We start from the raw sequence: 13,914 nt of genomic DNA on the forward strand, positions 1-13,914 counted from the left end.
GTTGGCCGACGGACCGACTAACAGTTGGTGGAGAGCAAAACCTATTAATAATGAATAGGGGCCAGACAAGCTGTCTTCGCTAGAGTTGAGTAATTTGGTATCGATTCTAGACGGTCTCCTGGTTATTTTACGCGTTTATGGACAGTTGTGAATACCACTTGTCTACCATTAAGTGGTGGCTTGTGGAAAATTCTACAGCAATAATGCATAGCAGAGTGATGACCAAATTATTGATTCTACAAGTGGATCAGAAACCCAATTGAAAAAAAAACTCTAATAACATATACATAAAACCAATTTTTCATCAGAATCATTTTCCTAAAAACTACTTTAACAGAATGAATTTGGAATCGTTTGTGCAAGAGATTCATGTAACTATGAGATGAGAGAAGCGACAAACTGACATCTAAAATAAAGTCAACCTTCCATTCAAATTCTGTAGACTGTAGACACCTACATTCATAGGCTATCCTATTCTTTAGAAATACGCTTGAGATTTGACTTGGTGATTGCAAGAGCTTTATATATTCGTAAGCTTTGATTTGAGAAGTCTTGCTGTCGTTTAGATATTATGATAATGAGGTGTGATAATGAATTTTTCTTTTCTAACATTGATAGCTTTCATTCAGAGCGGTTGAACGTATAGAGATAGAGTATCGATAATATCTTGTCCGAAATAATTGTAGAATTGATTCGAGAAATCAGGTTATCAAAATATTGATATGATGTAATACAGATAAACTACCAACTCTGGCTGACGGCATGTGCCATGCCAATTAAATTTTTGTTATTGCTTTGAAATTTTAATTATGTTTTTTGCTATGAGTATTAATAAATTCTTTATTTATCTATCTATATTCGTAAGCTAATAGGCGATAGGCTTCACGAGTTAGTTAAAAATCAATTATTAAATTATTACTTCTCAAATTCCTACCAGTTTCTAGAAAATGCTTATCAAATATTTTCATCCTAGAAAATGCTTATTACTCTTGGAAACATTCTAATTTTCTAGCCTGTTCCTCATTATTGTCTTTGCCACAATCGAGTAAACATTCTTCTCCACTAAAACTCCTTTAATCTCCAGCCTCTCTATTGTAATCCACCCCTATCCTGGCCCTCCACCACATCCTTAGTCCTTATAGTTCTCAAAATATTCATCAATATTTATACACAAACTCTTCGTCTCTTATATTGTTTCTACAATCTCTGCCCATGACTAGTGATGCAAAATTCCCGAAAATTTAAGATCGAGGAAATATTCCCAAAAATCATAAATTCCCGGGAATTTATGATTTCTTTAAACTAAAATGAGCGAAAAAGAAGTTTTTTGTTACACAAGGTCTCAAACACGTGTTATACAACAGATTTATGAAAAGAATATAAAGACAAATAACTTAAAAATTGTAATAAGTTCAAAGAATACAGTAATTTGAAGTTCATAGACTGATCATTTTCATGAAAGGTGGAAGGAGAAATGAGCACTCAATAAAATGTTCTAAGTCATTATTAATCACTAATTAATTGTACCACTATTATCAAGCTACTTTCATGTCTTACATGTTGAATCAGATTTTTTATTTACAGATGAATGACTATAAAGCAGGTAAACAGAGTATTGAGTGTAATTTAACTTTCATAGCATGATTTTATTCAATTTCGCCGCACAAAAGTAATAGGAACCCCTAAATATTAGAGTAGAATATAAATTAGAAATGATAATACAGCAAAATAGACTAAACTAAAACAAGAACATACTTGAGTTCAATTCAATACTAGAAAGAGAATAGTTCCACTGCTCACCACCTTTCAAGAGTCATTAAGGTTTACTTAACTTGTAATAAGTTATTAGTCCAGGCAACGAATGCTCAAAAAAGTAGGTCCCTACCTATAGAGGAAAAATTTTGGAACCCAATTTTTGACATAATTTTAATATTGACCTTACATTTTTGCATTGAGGCAATTAAAGCACTGAACACGTAAGATTTGATGTAATATAAAACTTTTATTCACTCTAGTAGATAAATTGAATATATGAACAATAATATTGATCTTTGAGTAAATATCTTTGGCTAATAAGTTTTTCTCAAAGCACATATGGCTGGAGGCTGAATAGCCTTGATAAATTTACAACTTATTAAACCTAGTAATTATTAAAGTACGTAATTGGTACGTGTACGAATTGAGAATCATTTTATAATTATTGAAGATTCATTTGACAAGATGAAAAATAGAATTCCTGCAAAAATGTTAACTAACTTTTAAAGCAGAGTGGTTAAATGGTGGGACGAAATCTACCTGCAAGCTAACCTCTCAATAAAGATAAATTGGCTGAGGTGATTAATCACTAATATTTTAGATACTCGAAACTCTATTAAGTGCAATAACTCACTTGTAAAAATATTTCAAAGTACGTTTCTAATTGCAAATATAGAAAAATTTATTTTTTTTTACTTACAGTCATAACACTGTCTTTTAAAATTGTTTTCCTGCTGCGAATTATCATACCAACAACCTTCTTGGATGTTTTAGTTGGCATATTACTGGCATGGATATAAACTAATTTCAAATGTTAATAATTCAAATTCAGAGCCCTAAATCTTATCATCTTTACACCTATCATCATTTCACACATCACTTCAAGCCGTATCAGAATCAATTTTTTACAGAACGAAGGAAATAGCGAATTGCCAGTCCCAATCCGAACAGCCTACAAACATCAACTGCAACACTGCAATGAAAAAATGAAACTGAAGGATACGATTTCGATTGAACGCTGGCACAAAATGGCAATTTGTTCTCAAGCAGAAAGGTAGTTGGCAATCCTGTCTGACTGAGATGGAGTGAATTTGATGAAATAAAATATTTGTCTGAGAATTTATATATAAGTTTTTCAAATTAATTCTTTAAATGATTTTTAACGGCAAGATAAAATATATATTACAATTTTCCATTGTCATATATAATTCGACATACCTTATCAGGGCATCTTGACAATACAGAAATAGGGGAATTATTGAAATTGCTTTGGAATTAGGAAGACGATTAGCAGTTGCTTGAAAAGAATAAATCAAGTTAAAATAATTGAATTATCAATATTTTTGTTGGATTACTTATTGAATGATGTCAAATTTTATATTGATTTTCATCTGGCAATTCCTAGTACAAAACCAACCTGGAACTGTAACATAAAAGAAAACGCTGTGGCTACAGTTACGGTAACCGTAGCTCCATTCGCGTTCCAGTAAACATTTGCGCTTGCGCGGCTTCCGCTATTTACATGTGCACCACGGAGAATCCCTTCTTCTTTGTGTTTGTATCTAACCAATCCAAAAGATCTTTACTATAATAGCCGCGTGGATATAGTGAGTCAGTGGAAAAATGGGAGTTGCCGCTGCATCATATATCAGTCTATAGGACTATGGTGCCATTATGGTATATAATTACCTGTTCATGCTTGTTACAATAATCAGTTATAACATGAATATTATCTGACAATTGAATATATTTTTCAATGATTCAATTATTGAACTAGCATTGCTGAGTTCTCACTGTTGACTGCCAAGTCATCTGTCTGTTTGTATGTTCTACAATAACTTGGGAAAGAATTGATCAAACAGCTTCAAATATTGTACACTCATTCTTTGAACCTTTTTACAGGTCAAGTTTGTTGGATAACAAAACTGACTCACTCCTTCATCCTTTTTCAGGATATTAAATAACATTGGAAGGGCATAAGAGAAGATTTGGTATAATTTATCATTTAGTCAGCTGAAGAGTTCATTGCATGCAATGACTACAATATTTTTCCATTCATTTATTCATAACATCAGCTGAGACTATTCAGGAGCTATCACAGGTGCTGACACATGATCTCAGCTGGTTAATATACAACATAATGTTTACTTTTACATAAAATACAAACTGATATATGGGTTTATATATCAATGTGCGGATTTTGCCATCTATTTTCTCTTGGAACTTTGTATCAGAAACATGTATCATGTAGAAAAATAAATTTGCTGTATTCATATAAATGAGGGTCGAAGAAGTTGAAGCAATAGAGTAATATTTTTTATTTCAAATAGGATCCCCAATGAAACCTACTGTCAAATTATTCTTTTAAGATAGATATTCAGGGCTAGTTTCCGAGCTCGATATTCAGTTTGAGACTTTAAACAACTGGAGTCAGAAAATTGGCTTCCCAAAATGGAGCATATAGTCATAGTCCATGTTTAAATTTAATTTCGAAAAACTAGAAAATTGTACACAAATAAAATAAAGAGAAAATAGTGTAGTTTCAGCTATTTTGAATTATTCAGGATTGATCCATTTCATCAAGAAAAAACGTTTCCAATTATTATAGAAATGAAAAAATAAAGATAATCATAAAAACTAGAACTATGTCCCTTTTCTGAAAGCCAATTTTCTTACTCCAGCTGTTTTCATGATTCTCATGGACTCTGTATAATTATTAGAAGTTGTGGGTTTTAAAGATGACAATATATCAGTTCTTGAGCAAGTTCTTCAGCACAGGGGTCACTAGTATATTTCCAAAATTGAAATTCAATATTCTCTTCATAATATTAATATAGAATAGAACTTCTAAACTGTTGAAAAACGATTGTGGAGTTTGGAAAGGATATCCTAGTGTTATCTGCTTTGTTCTGCTATACATTTATACAAGAAATAAATATCAATGCTAATGTGATGCTCATTATTGATCAAGCATTGCTGAGTTCTCACTGTTGACTGCCAAGTCATCTGTCTGTTTGTATGTTCTACAATAACTTGGGAAAGAATTGATCAAACAGCTTCAAATATTGTACACTCATTCTTTGAACCTTTTTACAGGTCAAGTTTGTTGGATAACAAAACTGACTCACTCCTTCATCCTTTTTCAGGATATTAAATAACATTGGAAGGGCATAAGAGAAGATTTGGTATAATTTATCATTTAGTCAGCTGAAGAGTTCATTGCATGCAATGACTACAATATTTTTCCATTCATTTATTCATAACATCAGCTGAGACTATTCAGGAGCTATCACAGGTGCTGACACATGATCTCAGCTGGTTAATATACAACATAATGTTTACTTTTACATAAAATACAAACTGATATATGGGTTTATATATCAATGTGCGGATTTTGCCATCTATTTTCTCTTGGAACTTTGTATCAGAAACATGTATCATGTAGAAAAATAAATTTGCTGTATTCATATAAATGAGGGTCGAAGAAGTTGAAGCAATAGAGTAATATTTTTTATTTCAAATAGGATCCCCAATGAAACCTACTGTCAAATTATTCTTTTAAGATAGATATTCAGGGCTAGTTTCCGAGCTCGATATTCGTTTGAGACTTTAAACAACTGGAGTCAGAAAATTGGCTTCCCAAAATGGAGCATATAGTCATAGTCCATGTTTAAATTTAATTTCGAAAAACTAGAAAATTGTACACAAAATAAAATAAAGAGAAAATAGTGTAGTTTCAGCTATTTTGAATTATTCAGGATTGATCCATTTCATCAAGAAAAAACGTTTCCAATTATTATAGAAATGAAAAAATAAAGATAATCATAAAAACTAGAACTATGTCCCTTTTCTGAAAGCCAATTTTCTTACTCCAGCTGTTTTCATGATTCTCATGGACTCTGTATAATTATTAGAAGTTGTGGGTTTTAAAGATGACAATACATCAGTTCTTGAGCAAGTTCTTCAGCACAGGGGTCACTAGTATATTTCCAAAATTGAAATTCAATATTCTCTTCATAATATTAATATAGAATAGAACTTCTAAATTGTTGAAAAACGATTGTGGAGTTTGGAAAGGATATCCTAGTGTTATCTGCTTTGTTCTGCTATACATTTATACAAGAAAATAAATATCAATGCTAATGTGATGCTCATTATTGATCAAGGGAGGTGAGGTCTAGGATTCAAGTCGACAGTTTGCATTTCTCTTCATGTTCATAAAATGTTCTGCATTTCATGGCGAAATGCGGCAATAGGTAATTTTGATTACTGTAAAAATCTTGATAGTGACTAGATAATGACATTATATAGCCGAAACATGTTGTGTCTAAATAATTTTGAAAAGGATACTCAGATATCTATTTTTTCTCTCGACCTTTCTCTGCTTTCAACTCGGGCTGACCTGTTGCAAGTATGTTTGCAGGAATTAGCTTTTGATGTTAGCATTTTTGATACACCAACCCCAACAGCCACTAGCCGTTTTCACACACATATCTCGCCGACATGACATACAGACAGGATTTACTCTGATGGACAGTATAAGTGGAGGCTGTGCTTAATAACTGTGCGAGGTCTACTATTCACAGAACTACTATTAATGTTAAACTCACTATAAAAACTCAACCTTAAACCTTCAACCTTTGAAAAATGAAACTAAAATATAAATTTTGAAAAAGGTTCATCATAACAATGGAATTAGTATGATCTTTCTGTATATAGTGAGGTCCACGTTATAATGGTAGTGAAGAAAGAAAGCAGAACAATTTTGCTGATCCTCTGTCTTGTCAATGCCTTCTATAGACGGTAGATGATACAGATTTCTTCTTCTTCTCCTGAGCCTATGTCCCATTTCTCTTGGGGTCGGCCCTCCTAATCCTTTTCCGCCATTCCGGGCGTTGTTGAGTCAGTTCAGGCTCTAAATCCGTCGATGATACTGATTTATTGATGTAATATTAACTACTCATTCTCATTTAAAATAATATATTATATTTTATTAAGCAAGAAATGCTTCTTTAATTTTCCAATTATTTCATAATGGATTTTCATAATTAAAATGAAATATCTTGTTAATATAAATATCTACTTCATCTGTAGCACATGAGAGAATGCTTTCAAAAATATATGAGAATGGTCAAATTTCATATCAGAGATTAACTGATCTACCTTCCCGGGTTTCAAGTAGGATATTTTGAAAAAGTCTCCAGTGAGATAAAAATTCTCCGCTGAGAATTTATCAGGAAAATTTGATTAGAGAATAAAATTGAAATGAAAAATATCATTATATTCTAATAATATAATAATTCAAATAACTAGTTTTCACATTTTTCATCCGCTCAAAGTATTGCCAACTTGAAAAACACTTTCTCCACACCTTTTCCCGCCAATCACCTGCAAGAAGTAACGAACAAGATTAAAGAAACATAACCTTTAAAATTCAAAAGAAATCCTTGTATCCTTGTTTGTTTCTGATTTCTTTATTTGCTTTGTGTTTGTGATGTCCAAATGTGAATGTTGTAAGTTATTAGAAGATGAATTCAAAAACCAAAAATGTTCCACATATTAACAGAGTACAGTAAATATAATATTATGTGTAACTGCAGTTGTAAATATAATGTTATGTGATCGATGTTGAAGATTTTCTACAAGGTGGACGTTTTGTTTAGAATGTGATATAGTTCCGTGCATTTTATTTTCATTAGTCACACAAATATGTATTTAGCTATAAGACTGTTCTGATATTTAAAATATGAAACAGTATATCATGAAAACTCAAAAAAGTAATAAACTCACCAAAGCTTAATAATATAGCGGTTCTTACACTTCCCTATAACATGGAGGGTAGGAGAGATATCAGCTTCGAAGGTGATGTTGATGATTTTAGTTTGAGGTATGAAGATAGTGGAAAGAACTCTAGTCATGAATGCTCTAATAGAAACCATAAATCTCTTGTCATAGAAAACATGCCAGACACTGAAAAGCATACAAAAGATGTTAGTCGTAAAAAACCACAACTGAATCAGTCAATAGAGCACGAAACATCTAATCCAAACATATCAATATGTACTCCACAAAGAGATGATTTATCAACTAGTGTCCGAAAAAGTTTAATTAAAGGTTGTACTGAATCGAATCTATCCTATTATACTCCTAAGCGCACTTCAGTCGTTACTCCAACAGCAAAACTATACTCAGTTTACAAAGCTTGTCTTACCGGCGAAAAAGATTTCTATGAACTAATGAAGAAAAAAGATAAATCTTCTGCCTCAAATAAAAAATCTTCAGATTTGCGTGAAAATTGGACTCCTAAGGTTATACAGAAGTCAAACTCAAAAATTAATTTAATTAAAGAATTAAATACGCGTGCCGAACAACTCTATCTTTTAAGTGATGATGAAACACCCACAAAAAAGACTGGTAAAATTAGAAGATCTAAAGACTCAGACTTATTTAGCAGTGATGACTCAACATTTCATCCAGCTTTTTCGTCTACAAAATTCATTCTGGATCGAGATTTGGCCAGCTCTAAAACTCCGGTATCTAAAATGGAAAATAGTTCCGTACTAAGTGGAATCAAAAAGCTGAGGACGCCCGGTCGACAACCTCCTGCCCAACTAAAAGATACTTTCAAAGTTCCCAACATTGTTAAACAACCAGTCGTTCAAGATGAGGATGATATACCTTGCACTCAACCTGTCATCGAAGTTATAATGCGTGGTAAGTGGTACGCTAGATAAGTCTTTTTAAGACAGTTATTACAAATAACTGATAGAAAAACCTATAGCAATCTTGCATTGCAGTAGTCAATAGAATCGGGTGTCATTCGTTAGTTCGATGTCTCAAAAGTGCGAGTGTTTCAACTTTTGGTTATTTGTGTTTATTATCTATAAACTTATCAATACATTTACATATTGCCATTTAAAAGACAAAACCAAACCTCCTTAACCTTTCCTTTTACCTTTGATTGTATTGATCAATAAACTACAGCATCTTGATCAATAAACTCCAATATTTTGGGGTTGTGGACTCTGCTCTATCCATCTTGGACTCTTACTTGACTGGGAGTGCACAGGTAGTGTCTCTGGGTGAGTCAGCTTCCTCTCTACCGCATGTGAATGTTCCACATTCAGCTGGTGACCAAGAGACTGTCCAGAGTTTGTTTCGTGCTGCTGAAGCTGCGGGGACATGTGAGGTTCACTGGGTCATGATGTATCACACCCTCTTCCACTGTTATATTACTTACGGTCTACTTTTGTGGGGTTATTCAGCTAAGGTTGTGGACGTGCTGAAGCTGCAAAAACGGGCTGCCCGGATAATGACTGCAAGTGAAGCTCGTGAACACTACAAGCCCCTTTTTGTTAGGCTGGGTATTTTGACAGTTGTCGGCTACTTCATTCTTCTCTACCTGATGTACATTTTAAAAAAATCAACAAGACTTGGTAACACGGTCAGATTTGCATCACTACAACACTAGGCATCGAGAACTGATTGACATTCCCAAGGTGCGCCTCCAGAGATTGCAGGTATGCTAAAGGAGCTCAGCGCTAAGATTCTTGAACAGGCATCAGCACGAGTGAAGCAGTTGGAATTGGCTGCATTTGAGAGAGTGGTAATCAAATGCTTGAATGTCAGGGCCTATTACAGTGTTCTGGAGTACTTGGGCGACGTCTTGACTCAGATTTTGGCCTGTTAGCCAGGCATGTAATAGTGGGTTTGAAACCTGGGTTGGATCCCACCCACTACCATCTTGATCATAATTATTTGTTAAGTATTGTTTTGCATTATGATGCCATCGATCCCACAAGTGTGGGCAAAGGATGAAGAAGGAGGTATCAAGATACATTTAAAACCTAATTGAACATAACCTTCCAGGTTATGTTTATACACTAAACAAAATTTGTCTAATCAAAATTTTTTAAATTTAATTGAAATCTCGCAGAACTCCCATTATAATGGTCTTTATTAGATGCATTTTCAGTATATAGATCTATATCTTACTGTGGATGAATAAATTATTTTCAGATATAAGAACCAAATACATAAAATAAAGCACAGATTGCCTTTTTACGAGTGCTAAAGTTATAAGATTCATTATTTTTATAGTTCTTATGACACTTAAATTTCCACTCCTCTAATTCAATATTGATATATTCACAATGCATATAACAACTTCAAAAAACTTACAAAGTGATAGTGGGAAGCGATTAGCTGATAAGCTATCGAAAACTCAAGCTTCATGCACCTGCTACTCCCGTTGTAAGGGTGACCATTTTAAAAGTCAAATTCCTCTGAATATTATTTATGAGTTAACAAAAATGAATCGCTGCCCGATAGTTTGCAATCCACCTAACAAAAAATACATCGCTTCCAGATAGTTCAGAATCTACCTAAAGCTGTAGGTCATATGGCTCTCATCACCATACGTCCTATTACCTGTGCACAAACCTATAGCTCATGTGGGCATCATCCTTGGCAAAAAATTTATTCGTGTAGTTTGAACAAGTTGAAGATCTTGTCATTCCACTACACTAAACATTTGAATTGAGAAACTATGATTTCGAGTTGATACCGTCACAGCCAAAGATGTGTGATAGCATTTTTAATTTTGTAGACAGTTCGCAATATTAATATCCAACTTATTTTATTTCCATGTAGGTTTTATATCTAGATCCTCTTTCTTTTGATTGTGATTACCAATTTCAGTAGGATGCTAATTTACAACTCATACTATTGAGCACGCATATAACCAATTTGTATTTGATTGTTTGCAGGTGTGGTGGCTTATGTTGAAGTGCGTGGACATGATGATGGACAAGACTATTCTGGTTGTGTCAAAGCTCAACTCAAAGAAATGGGAGCCGTCATCTCGAATACGTTTACTAAAAAGGTACCTATCTAATAGTTTCAATTTTTTTAACAATGTCTGGACACCTGTTAATTTTGATCCTCATATCAGTCCATCTATTGAATGACCACCTTTCTGGGTTTCTTATCTTCTGATTTATAATTTACCACCAACTTATGCGTATCTTCCTGGTCATTACATAGTTGATTATTTATTGTGAAGAAAGTTATTCTCTCCTTGTCATACTAATGTATTTGTAATTGTTTTAGGTGACTCATGTTGTTTTCAAATCGGGCCGACTATCTACTTACAAGAAAGCCAGATTGTGGGGAGTGAAAATGGTGTGTGTGATGTGGATCGAAGCATGCAAAGAAGCCCAGTGTCAGGTACCAGTGGCTGGATTCACACCATCCAAGAGCGACTACTACAATCAGAAAATTCTTGATGAGGTAAAAGCTTACTTTCTTATAAATTAGTCTACAGTAATACATTTAAAACATGTTGTTTGATCAATACATTCAAGTTATATATTTTTATATTCATTACATTACACATTTTTCAGTGGCTATATGAATGAATGCTTATAGATTTAATTGGCGGATATATCTTGGATGTAGTGGTCTATATACATTATGATCAATGATCAATAAAACAATTTATTCAATTAGTAATTAATTATGATAAGTAATTAATAAACAATTGAGTAATTTATTAGATATTATGAATGAATGGTTATAGATTGCATTGCCTGGTATATCACATATAATCAATAAAACACTTTATTTAATTAGTAATTAATTATGATAAGTAATTAATAAACAATTTATTAGACAATTCATATTCAACATAATTATTTTATTGTGCGACACATGCCATCAGTCGCTTGAAATACAGAAGAAGTTGCATAGAATAAGATGCTTGAATGTGCTTTGTTAATTGTTCGCTTCAAATCCATCTGCTGTATGAGTTTATCGATAATTATTATTCGTCTTTTATTTGATAATTATGCATTAATATTTTCTGTGGCAAATTAAACATTTTAAAAAATATTCTTTGATAATGCAGATGCGCCAACAGTATGAAAATTAATATTTGTCTACATAAGAAAATTTCAATCCTTCCATATGAGAACTACAATTAGAAGGATTCATAAACAACATATTCAATAAAAGATTGTTATTTTAAAAATTTTACCACTTTCAATTATATTAAATACCAGCTATAAGCTAGTTTTCTAAACCATTAAATCCATGTAGAAGTACTTCCAGAAAATATTAACTTTCCAAGCCTCTAAGGTTTTCAATCAAAACCATTTTTCTTATAAATTTACAGCTCAAAACTGCTGTAAAGTTTGAAATCTCTATTATCTGTAGACAACTATGTACCACCACTATTGTAGAAACATGTTTAGGCTGTTATTCTGCCTGCAAATTCAGGCAGAAAACGCAAATTCTCTTATATATAGTTCCAATGATAGAAACCAGGTTCTAATTTTCCTTGTGAAACAAAATAAGATATATGCACATTATGTGCATATGTGCGTGATTAAGAATAATATTTAGCAAGATTAAATATTATAATCTCATTTTCCAACGTATTTTCAGATTCAAAATAAAGAAGGATCAAGCACGAAACGAAGAATGACAAGAGCTAGAAAACCAAGAGAGGTGAAGAAGAAATTGAATCTTGAGCCTCCCCCTGTCTCCAACGAGATAGATTTATTCCTGAATGAACCTGAGACGAAGAAAGTGAGTGTTCTATATCATTCATTTTTACTGTCCTTGCCCTATTGCCATGGGTAAGGAAAGTATTGCTTTCCCAAAAAAATTAAGGTACCCTTATTTTAAGTTTTCTATACGTTCCAAAGTCCCCTGAGTCCAAAAACATGATTTTTGGGTATTGGTCTGTGTGTGTGTGTGTGTGTGTGTGTGTGTGTGTCTGTGAACACGATAACTCCATTCCTAATTAACCGATTGACTTGAAATTTTTAACTTAATGTCCTTATACGATGAGGATCCGACAATAAGAAATACAATAAAATTCAATTCAAGATGGCAAAAAAATGGCGGATAATTACTAGAAAAACCATGTTTTTCACGGCTTTCTCGAAAACGGCTCCAACGATTTTCTTCAAATTGAATTGAATTGAATTGAATTACTGCCTTTATTTTCGTAGAGAGCGAAGTTAGGGCGCAGTCGGCCCTCTCTTACACTTAACTCTCTATTACAAAATAACAATACAAAAAAATACAAATAATATAATAAAGAATAAAAATATTACAAACAATATGAAAAAACAAACAATATCTACTTATTTGAAATAATAACAAATTTTAAATAATTGAAAAGAGAAGAAAATAAATTAACTTGGAAAAAAATATATATATAACAATACTGATTAACAGAAGTGATACTTCATCATTGTAGTGAACAAAAAAAAAAGAGATCCTAATGTATACAAAATACAAAAACGACAACTATAGTGTTTGCTATACATTCCATTTCTACATATTATTATAAATCTTAAAGTGAATAAGTAAACCACATTTATATTTAATTTATTGTAAAAAAAAGACCATCAAGAAGCCAATTTCCAGATTCTACATTCACACACACACACACACACACACGTACAAAGAAGATATATTAATCAATACACAGTCGCTATAAGTCGCTCCAGCCATCCCCCCTCACAAAGTTCATGACAGCCGCACTGAACTGGGATTGCCGCTGAATTGTCCTCACCTCCATTGGTAGCGAGTTCCACAGTCGGCAGGCAGTCACATGAAAAGACCTGTTATAGACCACCGTACGATGCCTAGGCACACTCAACACAGACAAACTATTTCTAGTTCCACCTCTCCCAACCTCTCCCAGAAATCTAAATTTAAAACTCAAATAATCAGGGCTCTTATTGGCGATTAGTTTAAATAGAAACATAAGTATGCGGTAGGATCGAAACCTTTTGAGCCTGAGCACATTAAGCTGAACGAAGTAGGGAGTGATATGTTCACCTCGATCTAGATTATTAACAAATCTTAAGCAATAAATTAAATGCCATGGATAGCTATTTATAAGTCCTATCAACTGACATGAGTCTCATTTCTGGGAAAATTGCAGGAGCTCCGTAATATTCTTGAGAAAAATGGCGGTTAGTGACTAAAAAAACATGTTTTTTACGGTTATCTCAAAAATGACTTGACCGATTTTTTAAAATTCATACCCTGTATAGTTATTTATCAGCTCTATCAACTGGCATGAGTCTTTTTCCTGAGAAACTAATGGGGTTCCACCCATCCTTGAGAAATGGACTGTGT

At 33.0% G+C, this 13,914-nt stretch overlaps 2 protein-coding genes across 2 annotated transcripts in view; one reads left to right on the forward strand and one right to left on the reverse strand.

The window, feature by feature from the left end:
* LOC111049201 (hippocampus abundant transcript 1 protein) overlaps positions 1-2,773 on the reverse strand; it is a 47,567-nt gene extending 44,794 nt beyond the window's left edge. Inside the window, 1 exon segment of the mRNA XM_039430843.1 lies at positions 2,456-2,773. Within this exon segment, the coding sequence (XP_039286777.1) occupies positions 2,456-2,536 (81 nt within the window). The 5' untranslated portion in view covers positions 2,537-2,773.
* Positions 2,774-7,170: 4,397 nt separating this feature from the next.
* LOC111049200 lies at positions 7,171-13,522 on the forward strand. Its single transcript, XM_039431458.1, has 5 exons — positions 7,171-8,469; positions 10,524-10,639; positions 10,867-11,046; positions 12,202-12,345; positions 13,355-13,522. The coding sequence occupies exons 1-5, from the start codon at positions 7,587-7,589 to the stop codon at positions 13,520-13,522; spliced, it is 1,491 nt and encodes a 496-aa protein (XP_039287392.1). The 5' UTR covers positions 7,171-7,586.
* Positions 13,523-13,914: the final 392 nt, after the last annotated feature.

This window comes from Nilaparvata lugens, chromosome 6 (assembly GCF_014356525.2).
Source record: "Nilaparvata lugens isolate BPH chromosome 6, ASM1435652v1, whole genome shotgun sequence".
Lineage (NCBI taxonomy): Eukaryota > Metazoa > Arthropoda > Insecta > Hemiptera > Delphacidae > Nilaparvata > Nilaparvata lugens.

What these genes read in the sequence shown, in the direction of transcription:
- LOC111049200 (XM_039431458.1), top strand. Translation starts at nt 7,587, where the DNA reads ATGGAGGGTAGGAGAGATATCAGCTTCGAAGGTGATGTTGATGATTTT. An exon ending in CATCGAAGTTATAATGCGTG is followed by an intron (nt 8,470 to 10,523) that starts GTAAGTGGTACG and finishes GATTGTTTGCAG; the next exon opens with GTGTGGTGGCTTATGTTGAA. An exon ending in ATCAGAAAATTCTTGATGAG is followed by an intron (nt 11,047 to 12,201) that starts GTAAAAGCTTAC and finishes ACGTATTTTCAG; the next exon opens with ATTCAAAATAAAGAAGGATC.